This window comes from Carcharodon carcharias, chromosome 20, assembly GCF_017639515.1.
Source record: "Carcharodon carcharias isolate sCarCar2 chromosome 20, sCarCar2.pri, whole genome shotgun sequence".
Classification (NCBI taxonomy): domain Eukaryota; kingdom Metazoa; phylum Chordata; class Chondrichthyes; order Lamniformes; family Lamnidae; genus Carcharodon; species Carcharodon carcharias.
In genome coordinates, this window is record NC_054486.1 from 67,733,954 (window position 1) to 67,750,717 (window position 16,764).

Genomic DNA, 16,764 nt, shown 5'->3' on the forward strand with positions numbered 1-16,764 from the left:
ATTTTCTCTTCCCTATTTTGTAGCCCCTCTCTGCTGTTCCTCATACCATTCGCTCCAATAATAAGAACACAAGGGCAGAAAGGACGCGATCAGAGATCAACTGTAAGTCTTTTGCCCATTGCTTGGATAATTATTTATGGAGTGTAGGCTGTGAACTATTCTTGCAGTACCAATAGACAATTTCGATATACTCTTGAGAGATGCTTTCAAAGCTTTTAACTGACTAACTGAAATCACTTGACATTGTAGTTTTTACAATAGTTAGTTTGGGTTTTGAACAAAAAGACAACTCAGTTTGTAGAAAAATATCAATTAGACACAGCTCAAATAAAAATGGATGTATAGAAATTACATTTGGAGGTACAGGGTGTGGCTAAAATGTATTGCTGATTGGTATTGGCTTTACTTTTTTACCTTACTATCATGTTTCAACACATGTAAACGATGTCAGTGGTGATTTTGCTTCTTTATTCTAGCTTCAGAAAAATGTGCATTTTCTATATCACCGTTCTTAAACTTTTATTGGACACACAGCAACATTTTGTACAAAGTAATTTGAACCCTCCCGGAAAGGACCAGGTGACAAAAATCTAAAATGTACTTCATCTGTACCTGAAATTTCCTATTGTGCATCCTTAATGTTATGCTGGATAACATCCTGGCTCTGTGCCTCCTTTTTTATTTCAGAAAATAGAAACTTTTGAGGCAGGTGCAACTGAAGCTAGCTTCACCTTAACACCTTATGACTTTGCATGATAAAACCCATACTTTTTTCTGTTAAAGTACATAATATTGCTCGTTGATGGAAGATTCTGTGAGGAAAAAGTAATCTCGAAATTAAGTCCTTTAACTGTCCATTTTTACAGCTGCACCTTGAGGGGCTATTGAAATCTAGTGTTAACAGATGAAGCAGACAACATTGTACAACAAAATTTCACTGACGTAATGGTTTTATTTTTGTTAGTTGTCATTTAGAAATTGTAATGACTAATTGCTGCTCAAGGTAGATCAATTTCTGACACTAACTCTCATATCTAGATTTATAGTTTAGTACATCCAGAACAGAATAATATGACTGTAGAAAGATCAGTCTTCATTGTTACTTGTTGTTAGAGCTTATTTGCTCCAGAATCTGTTTAATAAGCATTCAAACCTAATTTCTAACAATTAAAAATGTCACAGGTCATCTTTTCAATTTGCTCGCTCTGTATAGCCCTGAATTTTTATCTCTGGTTAAACTGAATTATTGACAGTATATTTCAGACAAAGGATCAAACTACACCTTGCAATGAAGTGCAGAGATAATGGTTTTGTGTGGAATTTGTCAAATTATGTAAACTTGATTTTTAAAATGGATACAATTACTGTCATGTCATGTGACCAGCTTTGTGTTTTACTTAATCATCCAATTAAATAAGGTTTTAACATATTGCTACTAACTAAGCATGGTTCAGTTGAGGGTAGTAGAATGAAGATCCAATAAAGATAATAGTAATGGATGGCTCTACTATTTGTGGGTTTGGTTAACTTGCAATTATATAGTTCCATTAACATTGTAAAATGTACAAAAATGCTTCGCAGGAGCATTATAAACAATATTTGACATTGAGCTGCATAAGGACAAGTGAGGTCAGAGATGCAGGTTTTAAGGAGCAGCTTAAATAAGAAAGATGGTGAGGTTTCGGGATGACTTCAGAGCTCTGAACCAAGGTAGCTGAACCAAGATTGGAGGAGCACAGAGATATTGAAAGGTCATAGGGTTGGGGGAGGCTTCAGAGATAAGGAGGGGCAAGGTCACAGAGCTTTGAACACAATGAAAATTTTAAAACAGGTGTATCCAGATCAGTAGGGTAGTGAGCAGAGGAGGTGATATGTGAACAGGACTTGTTTTGGGTGAGCTTGTGTTTATGGAGGTTTGAAAGTGGTAGACTGCCCAGGAGAGCACTCTAATAGTCAAGTCAAGAGGTAACAAAGGCATGGATGGGAGTTTCAGCAGCAGGTGAGCTGAGGCAGCGGCAGAAATAGGCAATGCTATGGAGGCGAATGGTGATGCTCTTGGTGAGAGCAGACAGGTTAGAAGCACATCTTGGGGTCAGACAGGGCACCAAGTTTGCAAATTCCCTGATTCAATCTCAGACAGCTGCCAGGAAGATGGATGGAATCACTGGCTAGGCAACGGAAGTTAGTGGTGGGGCCTGAAGATTTCGTTGTAAGAAATTCTTGCTCAACCCATTCCTGGCTGTTGGGCAAGCAATGTGGCAAATTGGACGTTGGAGGAGTTAAGAGATGGTGCTGCTAGTGGGCTAGGTTTTGCAAGCTTACATGTGAACTTGATATGTTTTCCAATGATACAGCTGAGAACGCAGACAAAAAGTAGGAGGGGTCCAAGGGTAGATTTTTAAAATTCATTCATGGGATGTGGGCATCACTGGCTTCGCCAGCATTTATTGCCCATCCCTAATTGTCCTTGAGAAGGTGGTGGTGATGAGCTGCCTTTCTGAACTGCTGCAGTCCATGTGGTTTAGGTACATCCACAGTGCTGATAGGGAGGGACTTCCAGGATTTTGATCCAGCGACAGTGAAGGAAGAGTGATATGTTTCCAAGTCAAGATGGTGAGTGGCTTGGAGGGGAACGTCCAGGTGGTGATGTCCCCATGTGTCTACCGCCCTGGTCCTTCTGGAAGGTAGTAGCCATGGGTTTGAAAGTTGCCATCTAAGGAGCCTTGGTGAGTCCCTGCAGTGCATCTTGTAGGTGGGACATTCTGCTTCCACTGTGTCGGTGGTGAGGAGAGTGAATGTTTGTGGATGGGGTGCCAATCAAGCGGTCTGCTTTGTCCTGGATGGTGTCAAGCTTCTTTAGTGTTGTTGGAGCTGCACTCATCCAGGCAAATGGAGAGTATTCTATCACACTCCTAACTTGTGCCTTGTAGAATGGTGGATATCTCTGGGGAGTCTGGAGGTCTGTCACTTGCCATAGGATTCCTAGCTTCTGATCTGTTCTTGTAGCCATGGTATTTATATGGCTAGTCCAGTTTAGTTTTGGTCAATGGTAGCCCCCCAGGATGTTGATAGTGGGAGATTCTGTGATGGTAATATCAATGAATGTCAAGGGGCGATGGCTAGATTCTCTCTTGTTGGAGATGGTCATTGCACGGCACTTGTGTGGCGCAAATGTTACTTGCCACTTGTCAGCCCAAGGATAGATCCTTGGGGGATTCCAGAGGTGGTGATGTTGGAACTGAAAGAGAAGCCATTGCAGCTGATGATCTAGTTCAACTGGATAGATAAAAATGGAACCAGTCGAGGGCAGTTCCACCTAGCTAGATGACGAAGGAGAGATATATGGAAGAGGGTGCTATGGTCAATTGTTGAAGGCTGTAGATCAGAGGTGGGCAACCTGTGGCTCATGGGCCACATGGGCCCATCAGGGTTCTGAGTGCAGCCTGTGAGAACTTTTTTTAACCATTGCCCATGCGCAGTGTTGCCAGATTCTGCTGGTTTCCGCCTGTGTAGGTTTTTCCTACTGGTATTACTAAAGTGATATTTCCAGCAGAGCAAGGGCACATGAAGTGAGGTGCGTGCTGATTGCACACAACATTGACTGTGACAGCCATGTGCTCCCTCTGCGTCCAATCATAGGACTGCTACAGTTCAATCAGCATGCCCTGCAAAATTCTACACAAGTGCAGTTAGTAAAATTACCCCATCCTGGGAGACTGTCTTGATTACGACGTCGGTGTACCTGGGAGATTCTGCTTTTTTATGTTACTTTTGCTGGTAATTTAATTTGCCCCTAATTATATAATGGATTAAAAACAAAAAACTGCGGATGCTGGAAATCCAAAGCAAAAACAAAAATACCTGTAAAAACTCAGCAGGTCTGGCAGCATCCGTGCAGAGGACCACAGTTAACGTTTCGAGTCCGAATAACCCTTCAACAGAACTAAGTAAAAATAGAAAAGAGGTGAAATATAAGTTGGTTTAAAGTGGGGGTGGGACAAGAAGAGCTGGATAGAGGGCCAGTGATAGGTGGAGATAACCAAAAGATGTCACAGACAAAAGGACAAAGAGGTGTTGAAGGTGGTGATATTATCTAAAGGAATGTGCTAATTAAGGGTAGAAAGCAGGATGAGTAAGGTACAGATTGCCCTAGTGGGGGTGGGGTGGGGGGAAGGGATCGAAATAGGCTAAAAGGTAGAGATAAAACAGTGGATGGAAATACTCAAAAATGATGGAAAAATAATGGAGGTAGGTGGGAAAAAAAAATCTATATAAATTATTGGAAAAAACAAAAAGGAGGGGGAAAATCGGAAATGGGGTGGGGATGGAGGAGAGTGTTCATGATCTAAAATTGTTGAACTCAATATTCAGTCCGGAAGGCTGTAAAGTGCCTAGTTGGAAGATGAGGTGCTGTTCCTCCAGTTTGCGTTAAGTTTCACTGGAATAATGCAGCAAGCCAAGGACGGACATGTGGGCATGAGAGCAGGGTGGAGCATTGAAATGGCAAGTGACAGGGAGGTCTGGATCATGCTTGCTGACAGACCGCAGGGGTTCTGCAAAGCGGTCACCCAGTCTGCGTTCGGTCTCTCCAAAGTAGAGGAAACCGCATTGGGAGCAACGAATGCAGTAGACTAAGTTGAGGGAAGTGCAAGTGAAATGCTACTTCACTTGAAAGGAGTGTTTGGGCCCTTGGACGGTGAGGAGAGGGGAAGTAAAGGGGCAGGTGTTGCACCTTCTGTGGTTGCGTGGGAAGGTGCCGTGGGAGGGGGTTGAGGTGTAGGGAGTGATGGAGGAGTGGACCAGGGTGTCCCAGAGGGAACGTTCCCTGCGGAATGCCGCTGGGTGGATGAAGGGAAGATGTGTTTGGTGGTGGCATCATGCTGGAGTTAGAATCAAATAGTACAGGGGAAGAAGTAGCCAAAAACATAAAATTGGTGATGAGGGTAGAATAGTAAAAGAGAGTTGGGAGCTGGATTATTTTGTTATTAAACAGAAAGGGAGGCCATTTTGTTTAATTTGCGACAAGGTGATATTCGACCTGTGGTCAATGTATTTAATCTTATTCATGGGGTCATGGTTAGTGTACATACCCAGTTTCAATCTTGTGGCCCAGTGAGATGGAGCGCCACTCATGCGGCCCACTTGCTAGCCTAGGTTGCCCATCACTGCTGTAGATGGGCCATGAAGGTTGCAGAAAAATGGATTATCATGGTCAGATTTGCATTGGATGACATTTATAACTTGAGAGCCTTTTCAGTTCTGTGGCATGGTCAGAAACCTGATTGGAATGGTTCAAGCATGAAGTTGTGGGAAAGGTGAGCATGGATTTGGTAGTTGGCAACACTTCAAGGATATGGAAAAGAAAAGGAGCTTAGAGATGGGATGGTAATTTGCAAGGGCAAGCAGGGTCAAGGTGTGTTCGGGTCTGAGCCAAAATTTTAGTTCAAGACCCAATCCAGGTCTGAACTCAAATTTTGATACTTCTGCATAACTTGGGTATTGGCAGAGGTGGATCTACTTCAGATGAGATATTAAACAAATGCTCATGTCCATCATTCCAATGAATATTCAAGCTCTCTTGAAACTATTCAAAGAGCAAGGAGTTCTGGTCAACATTCCATAATCAGCATCGCAAAAGAGTGTGGCATTCAGAACATTGCTGCTTGTGAATTAGTACTGTGCAAGATAGCTGCAACAGTTGGCTACATAACACACTGCTTTAAAGTAATTGATCAGATGTGCAGATCTTAAAATTTGATCAATTATTTGAGCTTTGCAATAACAACTCAAATGTAGTCTCCCATGTTAGTAGGGTATGAGGTAGTTTTGTGAGATTTGAGTGACAGCGCTCTTGCCCCTGACTCAAGATTATTACTTTAAGCTGGACCCCACAGAGGAACACATTTCAGGCTAGCACTTTTGTACAAATGTGTACTGTGCTGCATTGTCAAATGCACTGTCTTTCACATGGGATTTTAACTGAGGCATGCTTGCTAATAAGCAGGTAAAAGATCCCATGGCATTATTCAAGAGGAGTGCTGACCAGCATTTATCCCTCAACAACACTAAATTATCCGGTAATGTATGTCATCACTGTTTTTGTCTGCAAAAATGGCCTTTAAACTTTTAATAGCAACAGTGACTGCACTTCAAAGTACTTTGTTGCACTTCAGATATAACAGGTGCTACATAAATGTACGTTATTGGTAAGGATAGTGATTGATTGAGTTGTCGGTAGTTCCTTAATGAAGCCTGTTTGGTTAATTCACTGAATTTCTAGTAGACTTGAATGCAAAGCACAAAGATACACTGATTAGAATTCTATTTTCAGCCTTATTCAAACAAGAAACATGATGAGGAAAAAATGAAAGTGGGAGGAGGGGTTGGTGGGTGGTGGTGTTTTGATTCAATCTGGTACTGTTGGGGGTTAAAATACATTGTTGCAGCAGGGAGCTTTACTCTCTGTGACTCATACTTTGCAAGTTTACACTGCTGATTTTGAGGCATGGCAGTTAATGGAAAAATTATTTTTTTCAGTAGTCGTGTTACTAATATTGAGCACAAATTTTTAACACAGCTTCTCATGTATTTCGTCTTCAATACAGTTACTATTGGGGCTAATTGTAGCAATTATTTTGCAGTTGACAAAGTTCAGTTTGAATCTCCATTAAGAAAAGAAACTGAGGCTCATTGTGAAATGGTAAGTCTGAACTTTATCCTTTAGCTATTCAGAGATTCAATTAATTTAGCCTCTTGTAAATTATTACTAAATTACTGTAAGAACATAAAACAAAGTTTGTCATTTTGATCTTGAACAGTGAAAAGGAACCCTGCATACAAAGGAAATCCCTGGCATTATGAAAAATGTAAAACTTTGTTCTTTTTGTACATCACTACTCTTTACTTTAAGCCGTACATCACTCCAAGCTGATATTTTTGCATCTATCCCATGGGGCATGCACCCATCGATCAATCTCTTATGCAAGACTATGTCAGATACTTTTTTGAATCCAGATAGAGAACATTTACTACCTTATCCTCATCTATCAAATCTACAATGTCATTTGAGACCACCACTAAATTATGTTAGATTCAACTCGCCCCTTTGCTAAATCCATGTTGGCTTGATGCAATCAAAATATGTCTTTACAGATGATCCCTTCATCAGGCCATTTTCCCCACAGGATTGAGATTATGTTTTTAAGTTTGTAATTTGTCATCTATTGTTTAATTTGGGGCAACATTTTCACTTTTGCAATCGAACATACTGCACAACTGACATAAATTGGAACTGGAATACTGTAGAAAAGAGCTGGTTAGTTGCTCAATGTTGGAGCATGATCCTCTCCACTAGGAGCTAGACCTCAAATACTCGTGTTGTAGACAGTTGCTCTTGATCTTCTCTTAATAGCAGGTGATCTCATTATGTATCCCACAGATTAACTGTGGCCTGTGCAAGATTCTTTTCTAGTCTTTGAATTAAACACATCTTTTGTGTTTGGTGGATGCACTCATCCAGGAATTCACAATGTTTTTTTTTTTCTGTGCTGGTAAATCCCAGCTTGGGAGTTTTATTATACTGCTTGCAGCTAGAAATATTAGGGTGGCATGACCAATAGTGCTGGTGAAAATTTCCTATTAGAATAAAAAGTCCTAAATTATAGAAATTAAGGAAAAGAAAAACCAATGGGTGGTGGCGTATGGCAAGCAGAAAGCACCAAACAAAGTGTTAATGAAAATAGGTTTACTAGATTTTGGGTGCATGTTGTCAATTACTTGCATGTACTGGTTATTGGTTATAATTTTACCTAGTGGACCACTTAAAAGAAACTTTACTTTATTATAGGAACAATTGTGATTCTCTGTCCGTAAGCCCCAACCAATATTGGGAAATGTACAGGGTAATAAAAAGCAGGCACCATTTAATATAAGGAAGAAAAACTGAAAAGCTTGATAAAATACTGTACCTAATGTAGGAAATACTTCAAAACCATGTTTGCATGTAGGCTTTAACATTAGATTCTGCATTTAGTTCTTGAATTGCCCCTTATTAAACGAACCCAATTAATTAAGAAAACACGGTGCTGCATTGGGTAACAATTATTTAGCTCTTAGTTATCACAGACCAAGAAATGAGCAGTGCAATTGTATTAATAACACTATTTTCTAACTCTTAAGCATGGGAAGATAACCTTAGTGGAGTAATTGTCACAAAAAATAATAAATTTGATTTTGCATTTGCAGCGGTTCAACTTTAAGCTGGATTTACTTTGAGGCAGTTCGTTATTAAAATAGTTTAGCCTCAACTGGATGCAGCTTAATATAACAGTTAAGAGTTCTATTTTGGGGTTGAAATTGCATGTAGCATTTTTCATACAGCAAGGTAATTAGCAATCCTACAATTTGTGTTTTAGGAGTGGTCACCCTGACAAATCAAAGTTGAATCTTTGCTGCAGTGTCCTGGTTCTGTATCTCTAATATATTGTTTGCTACATTTAGGTTATGGTGCTCTGTAAGCCTTTCAAAATAATCGTTTGCTCTTGGTTGTTCAGGTTTTAACTTTTATATTATTTAATGGATACTGTATATTTCTTTGGCTTTAAAAGCTCATTTTAATAAGTCACAACTGATAAATTTCTGACTGAAATCGACACTCTTGTAGCTTCTGAACAAGCTTCTTTCTTTATCTATCTTACTCATAAACCTTAGTATTAGTCCAGCCTTTTTCTGAAAGCTTTTAAAACTGCTTCACTATACCTGTATACTGCAGTGAGCAGAAGAACATGGTTTATCTTGTATATCTATTTCAAATTTGGGCTTTGTTTTGTAATTGCTAGCAAACTTTCAATACTTTGATATCTTATTGTTGAGTTTCATAGTACAAACATCTGGATCCATGCTGACAGGATAATCTATTCAAACAGGTGTAGAATGATTCTATCCTGCAAACCTGTCAATCTTGAGGACTTTTGGAGCATAGAAGTCTCCAATGACCACTAAGGCCATACTTAGTTATTCCTTACGAAGAATTTCCTCCAATGTTAATGGTTGTAAACTATTGAAAGGTTGCTTTACTGTCCCTACCCTTCAGGGCATTAGCATTTCAAACCATAAACTTGACCTTTTTAAGAATCCCCAAATGGATCCTTAGTATACCAACTTTGGATAGTAAGGAAACCGTTCAACCATTAGAGAATGTACTGCCTAGGTTTCCATTAAATAACTTATGATTAACATTTGTGAAATTCAGTTTGACAAAATTGCTTAAATTATTTTTAATTGACTGTTTAAGGTTGGAAGCCAATTACCCAGTACTTCATTGTTTAACTGGGTCCTGTTGAACTTTATTTTCAGTTCTTTGTTCATATGCTATCATGATCTACTTTCCCTACATATCATATAAACCAGCTCATCTCAACAGCGATTGTGATTGTGTGGTGTTAGCAACAGGAGAATGTGCAAGACAAAATCAATTAATATAAGATGCAGTAAAGCAAAAAATTGAGTTTTTTTTTGGATTGCTAATGCTGTACAAAAATGTGTTTAAAAAAAATTCTGTTCAATATATTGCATAGGAGGTAACCAAAGAAACAGTATTTGGTTCATCATGGAGCCCATTTGCAGATGGAGGAAACAAGTAAGTAATGAGTAAATGGCAAGTATGTGGACGCTTCAAGCATCCATGTTTTGGAAATATTCATAATATTCATAGTAATACACATTTACGTGTTTGAACATTTGAATGCCACTTGTGTCCATGATTTTGCAAGCAATGAGTATTTTACATTAGACTACTTGCCCCATGTTTGTGGAGTGGTGCCCCTCAAGCTACATATAACCATTTGTGTCTCTAATGGAGAGAAATGCCTACGGTCCTTGTGGACTATGGCTAATTACTTAGGTAATGAGCAGTGTCAAGGCACAATGCAGAGGGAATAGTGCTGATGTGGAAAGCAGTGCAAGAGAACTCTGCATTGATCTGTTCCAGAGCATCATATTATATAACAGAATTTTTATAACAAAATTGCTGATAGTAAACTGTGTGGCAGATGACTTTTAATGTGGATGAATGTAAACATGCATATTGAAACAAAAAGCATGAAATTTTAATATAAAAGTCCATAAGCAAAGCTAGAAAATTACTCGTATGTTATTATTGGCCTTTCATGATCAGCATGAAGATGTTATCAACCATGCTAAGCTGGTACAAGGTTGCTTCTCAATAGCATTTGATTACAGGTAGACAAGTAATATTGTGTTGTTTTATAATAGAACAGCTTTTTGCAGTTCTGTTCCAGCACTTTTAAGTTGCCTCCACGGTGAAACAATGGTTTCTGTAAGCAGATCCAATTCCTACAAATCAAAACTTGCAATCCATATGCCATGAAAGGGATAGCGTGCCATGAGTAGGATAACATGCCACAGGATTAATAATTATCCCCTAAATACGGTATAACACACAAAAGAACATGTGCTCAAATCTATTTTGAAAGACAGTGCTAATACTATGACTGTTTAATTTAGGCTAAAATTGATCAGGCTTATTTACAAGTTGGATACCCAGAAGCAGAGGGATATGGTGAGAACTGATGCATCTACTTAAAAAGCAAAGGGTGGATCAGTTCAAAAAAGTTTAAAATGTCTTCTTAAACATGTATTTTACTCTGTTACATAATCTTCATGACTATTTTCATAGATTTGCTAATTTGGTGAGATTGAGGATGAGGCAATTTTTCTTTCCCTTTAGACAAAATCCAAGCATCAATTCCAGGAAATAAATTATGACCTTGTACTTGATGCGAGTTAAGTTGCTGTAGCAAATCTTATAATCCACAATAAGCCTTTCAGATAAGAAGTGTTAATTTTGAGGCATTGAATCACAGAATTGTAACAGCATGTCTGCACTCGCTCTCCGATCGAGCAATTCACCAAGAGCCATTCCCCCGCCTTCCCCCTGTAGCCCTGCATAATCTTCTTTTTCAGATAACTGTCTAATTCCTTTTTTTAATATTTCGATTGAACCTGCCTTAACCATGCTCTCAGGCAGTGCATTCTAGACCTTAACCTTGCTGCATGAAAAAGTTTTTCCTCGTGCCGCTTTTGCCAATTACTTTAAATTACCGACCTCTTGTTCTCGATCATTTCGTGAGTGGGAATAGTTTCTCCCTATCTACTCAATCTTGACCCCTCAAGCTTTTGAATACCTCAATCAATCTCCTCTCAGCCGTCTCCAAAGAAAACAAGTCCAACTTCTCCAAGCTACCTTCATTCCAGAAATTCCTGGAATAACTAAAGACATTGTGACATTTTCTTCCCGTTTCCTGACTATTTCTGTATTGGAACTTCCAATTTTCTTTCTCTGAAGTACATATTCCTGGTAAATTTATTATTCTAGTACTATTTTGGGTAATTTATTGGTAGCAAAAAATGAGCTCTGACTCTACCAACAATCAAGTTGACCACCTTCCTTTCCAGGTATCCTTGAGTTGACCATAAAGAAATTTGTCAAATCTACCCCAATCTTCACATAATATGAGTCAGTCTTCCAATAAACTTAATTTACTTCACCATAGAGAGCATTACAAGCAAAGATGATTTTCATTGAAACTTTGGTTAGTTCAAGACAGTTTCATGTATTGCCTACCGTATTGGTCAGAAAGGCTAAGGAAATCTTTTCCCAACAACAGATCTGAAATTCTTATTTGCTCTAAGAAAAGGATGAGGAAAGCCCTGTGTTTCAACCCTGGTCTATGCTAAGCCACTTGACCTCCAATACTGATTGATCTTTGTATGAAGGAAAGCTTCCTTAGACTGGTCCTAAATTTGTTTTCTACTAGTTGTGAACTTGTACCTTGCTTGTCCTTTTGCTAAATTTGAAGTTCTAGATTTACAGCACGCTGAGTGCATTTATATAGCACTTCAGATGATGATGATGCCAGGGGCATACAGATGAAGAGGGGGAAGCACCTTAACCTTGAGGGAGTGAAAATGGAGACATTGGGGTAACGAGCAGGATGCAAGATTAAAGAAAGAATAAACTTGAATTATATATCTTTCAATTTCTCTGGACCTTCCAAAGTGCTTTACAGCCAACTAATTATTTTTATAGGCAGTATTTGACAGTAATGACTGACTGCTGCACTGTTAGAAGTGCTAGCTCCATTGTTTACAGTTCAAGTTCACAGAAAACACCAAAATTGGGGGAGACCTTGAATCTGAGAAGTCACCCAGGAGCAGACAAAATCCATAAGTGATTGGAACAGTGGCAGATGAGTGTTAATAAGGACAAGTATAAAGATTATACACATAGGAAGAAAAAAAAATGTATATTTTTTAATGGTGTTAAACGTGAGAAGGAGCAGTTGAATTTAACTGTGTACTACAGCAGCTGGTGCATTAAAACAGTAAGAGGCAGTAAAGGATAGCTTTACTCCACAGTTGGTATCCTCCACTTTTAACATTACATAACTTAAGGTTACAATATTAAGCATATTAGAAGCACTCTTTCACATACATTTACAATAGTAATGACATTTGAGTATTAAAATGCGGCAGCTATTTTGCATGTGCAAGGCCTATCAAACAGATCTAACATAAAGATCAGATACAAAAACAGAATTACCTGGAAAAATTCAGCAGGTCTGGCAGCATCGGCGGAGAAGAAAAGAGTTGACGTTTCGAGTCTTCGTGACCTTTCAACAGAACTAGGTGAATCCAAGGAAAGGGGTTTTCACCTAGTTCTGTTGAAGGGTCATAAGGACTCAAAACGTCAACTCTTTTCTTCTCCACCGATGCTGCCAGACCTGCTGAGTTTTTCCAGGTAATTCTGTTTTTGTTTTGGATTTCCAGCATCCTAAGTTTTTTGTTTTTACAAAGACCACATAATCTGTTTTAGTGCTATTTTGAGGACTGCATAGGACAACGGGGAGTACTCCCCTGTTTTTCTTCATAGTGGAATATTTTATGTCCACCTGAGAGCAGATGGGGCCTCAGTTAAACTTCCCATCTAAAAGATGGCACTTCTAACAGTGCAGCAGTCAATCATTACTGTTATAGCAAGAAGTTGTTGGTGCAGGGACTTGCACTCGAGTGTTAACTGAAATATTGTATGATACTCCAATGTTGCTCTGTTGTCAGAACCAGATGTGATACTTGACGTATGATTTGATCAGAGCACTATACAATTGAACCAGGGCTTACTCCAACTTTTTAACTGTTTTGACTATATTGTTCAGCATATATACATTGCTTTGATTGCTTGGCACTGATAGGATATTTGGTCTCTTAGTCTAACTTCATAAATCTTTCTCAACTTCTCCTTTGCATGTTTAGCACCATGAAAAAAATATACATTTTCTTTCTTCCTATGTGCATAATCTTTATACTTGTCCTTATTAACACTCACCTGCCACTGTTCCAGTCACTTATGAATTTTGTCTGCTCTTGGATGACTTCTCAGATTCAAGGTCTCCCCCAATTTTGGTGTTTTCTGTGAACTTGAACTGTCAACCATGGGGCTGGATTACAGTAAGGAATCCTTACAGTAAACTTTGGACACACCAGTCAGCATTCCTTGGTGCCTGTTTTCTATTGATAGTGTAATAAACTGTTATAATTGGTTATTTTGAAACATTTGAGTATGTGAAAGAGTGCTTCTAATATGCTCAATATTGTAACCTTAAGTTATGTAATGTTAAAAGCGGAGGATACCAACTGTGGAGTAAAATTATCCTTTATCGCCTCTTACTGTTTTAATGCACCCAGCAGCTGTAGTACACAGTTAAATTCCAAGCATGGCAATCTGTTTCTTACAGCTCCTAGACATGAAGCACATCTTGTGCACCCTACTCTACAAACTCTTTCCCTCTTTTCTGTTCTGATTCCAAATGAGCCGCCTTAAATGTGTTGAGGAAGAATTGCAACAACGGTAACTCAATAGTTTAATCAGTAACTGCCATGCCTCCATCTACTGTAATGCATTTGTTTTGTGGTAGATACAGTGGTAGTTCTAGGGGTAAGTCAAGAAGACATTTTCTGATTTAAATAAGATTTCATCCCAATTGGTTGTATTGTGGCTGTAATGGTTTTTATTCTCCTGCTTCCAAATGACCTACCCAAAATCATCTTTCTGGAACCATCCTCAAGATATACGTGATTTGTATCAAAGAAATAATTTTTTCAATTTTTTTTAGTGAGATTTAATTGCATATGTATTGTCTGGTGCTGGTTTAAAAAAAATGGATTATGGCCATATCATGTCTTCCTTCTACTCCCCATATCTACTGAGAAATTTAGTAATAAAGAAATTGCCACAAAATAATAGAAAAGGAGGCATAAGTTATACTGAGTGGTAGAATGCAAGATTGTGGTGTCAATTTTTTGCTGGTGATCTCAGTATGTAGATTTTGAGTCGGCTGGGCTGTTGTGGGAGAGGGGCAATGAGAAGGTAAATTAAGGTAAGATTTGGTCATGGCACGATAGAATATCATTGTCAAGATGTCTACCATCTTTTTCATAAATGGGCTGACATTCTTAATTTCCTAATTAGCAGCTAGATTCTATGAAATTGTGGATTAGGGTGAAATTAAAATATAGGTTGTTACTCATCAACAAATTTGCAACTGAATTCCAAATTTTATTGTTAGGAGGGGAAAGAACAATGTTGTGCCTTCATCTGAGAACCTATGTTTACTCATTGTGAATTCATTCCAAACAATTTAAATGAAGTGCTGTACACAGATCTTAGTTTCCATTATACACCATATTTTAAATCAGTTGTTCAGTATATTTAAATTTTGATTTTTCACATGTATGTGAATATCGTGGTAGTGTGTACACGCTTTAGTAACTTCAAAGCATCTGTTCTCCATTAACCTAATTCTTTGCAAACTAATATGGTATGCTAATGCACTTTTTTAGGGGACACATAGCACACTTGGAAGAGAACTTTGAAGATGAACTGTAAGTCCCCTTGTTTTGTAGAGTGTTAAATTTACGTGAATTATGATGAATAGCTTAATGTTAACACCAATATATTTCCTCAAAACAATAAAACTTTTTTATATTACAAGTACAATGAAGTTGTTTAAATTATTGACTTAATATAAATTTATGAGAATGGCAAGCCTGTTCTTAGGAATGCTTCATGTTAGCGGTTGCATTACTTTGGCAAATCTTGAAACAAGACTGAAAATCATGCCTTTTCATAACCAGGTTATGAATATTGTAGAAAACGTTAATGCAGCCCAGTACCAGCATTTTGCTATACATCAGTGTAGTTGCACAGTCGTCTTGATGTTAGCTTATCTACTGTAGAATGGGGAATGAAAAATTGCACAGAATAGTTTCTGATGCTTTTGTGTAAGCATACATTGTAAACAATAGAATCACACTCATTGATGTTCATTGATGCAACATGTAACACTTTCAGCAGCACCTTCCAAACTCGTGACCCCTATCACCTAGAAGAACAAGGGCAGCAGGCACTTGGGAACACCACTTGCAAGTTCCCCTGCAAGTCAGATTATCCTGACTTGGAAATGCAATGCCTTCACTGTCGCTGAGTCAAAATCCTGGAACTCCCTCCCTAAAAACAGAGTATGTTCTCACTATATGGCCTGTAAGATTTCAAGAAGGTGGCTCAAGACCACCTTCTCAGGGGCATTTAGGGGTGGGCAATAAATGCTGGCCTGCCTGCGATACTTGTATCCTTTGAACAAATAAATTTTTTTTCAAAAATGAGAGACTGGTGGTCTCCCTGCCTTTGAATTACAGATTAGGGAGAGGATATAAGAAGGGACGATATAAATGTTTGATTTCCTACCAGTAGTTATCTCCAAACTATTTTTACTGAATTTGACTGGAGCTTGTGCAACTGAACTTTTGTTGCATGAAATGTTAAGATTATTTTTATATTGGCATTGTAACGTTTTATATTGCATTGTTTTTGAACTTTGTTAAACTGTTTGCATGTTTTCTATAAGGTCAACACTTAAACGAGTAGTTCCACCTCCTCTTCCACCAAAGGTGAGTTCTCTTTCAGTGGACTCCCTTGTTTGTCTTAATTTCATTTAAAAAAAATAAACTTGCAAGCTAACCTGTTTTAATATTGCATATAGTATTAAAGATGATTATGGGTAAGATGATTTGTGAATAATTGCTATAATTTGTCACGTTATGCCACCCATAAACAGACAGACTTTTGGAATTTATGAACTTGAAATTAACGCTGTGCCTGTGCCAAGCAACTGATGAAATCTTTAAATTTCCACTGTGGGAAGTTTAAAATCAAATTTTGTTGTTTAACTGTGCCTTTTAGGATAGCAATTTAAATCAGCTGAAATTTTATACTGCACCAGCTGTAGCATGGCTGCAGTCAAAATAAATCAACAGGCTGTTAAGCTGACACTTAAAAGGTACAGCTTGATGCATTTATCAATTGCTTAAGGACTATCATCATTACTATCCTCTATCAGCCATAGCAAAATTTCTTGTGATGAATCACTAGCCATGGTAGTTATCCATAAAGCATTTCCAATCAGAAGGAAAAAGTATGAGTCTTATGGAAACATTTGTTTACAGCGCTTCTGCGCAGACCCCTGAAACATCCTTGTTGGCTCACTGGTTAATTATAGTGGATTGACATCAGCAGGAACTTTCCTCAGCTTCTAACTTATCTAGATAAGTTTTTAGATAGACCAGATCGGTAATTAATTGTACAAAGGACTTTGAGATGTTTCAGCGAACCAACGGAAATATAAGTGC

At 38.4% G+C, this 16,764-nt stretch overlaps 1 protein-coding gene across 6 annotated transcripts in view; it reads left to right on the top strand.

Moving 5' to 3' along the window:
* Positions 1 to 16,764, top strand: part of map4k5 (mitogen-activated protein kinase kinase kinase kinase 5) — a 149,685-nt gene that overhangs the window by 88,201 nt on the left and 44,720 nt on the right. For all 6 annotated transcript variants that reach the window (XM_041214459.1, XM_041214460.1, XM_041214464.1 and 3 more), the window contains 5 exons: positions 24 to 102; positions 6,642 to 6,700; positions 9,576 to 9,637; positions 14,920 to 14,961; positions 15,984 to 16,026. In XM_041214459.1, coding sequence (XP_041070393.1) covers positions 24 to 102; positions 6,642 to 6,700; positions 9,576 to 9,637; positions 14,920 to 14,961; positions 15,984 to 16,026 — 285 coding nt within the window. The remainder of the gene's footprint in view (positions 1 to 23; positions 103 to 6,641; positions 6,701 to 9,575; positions 9,638 to 14,919; positions 14,962 to 15,983; positions 16,027 to 16,764) is intronic.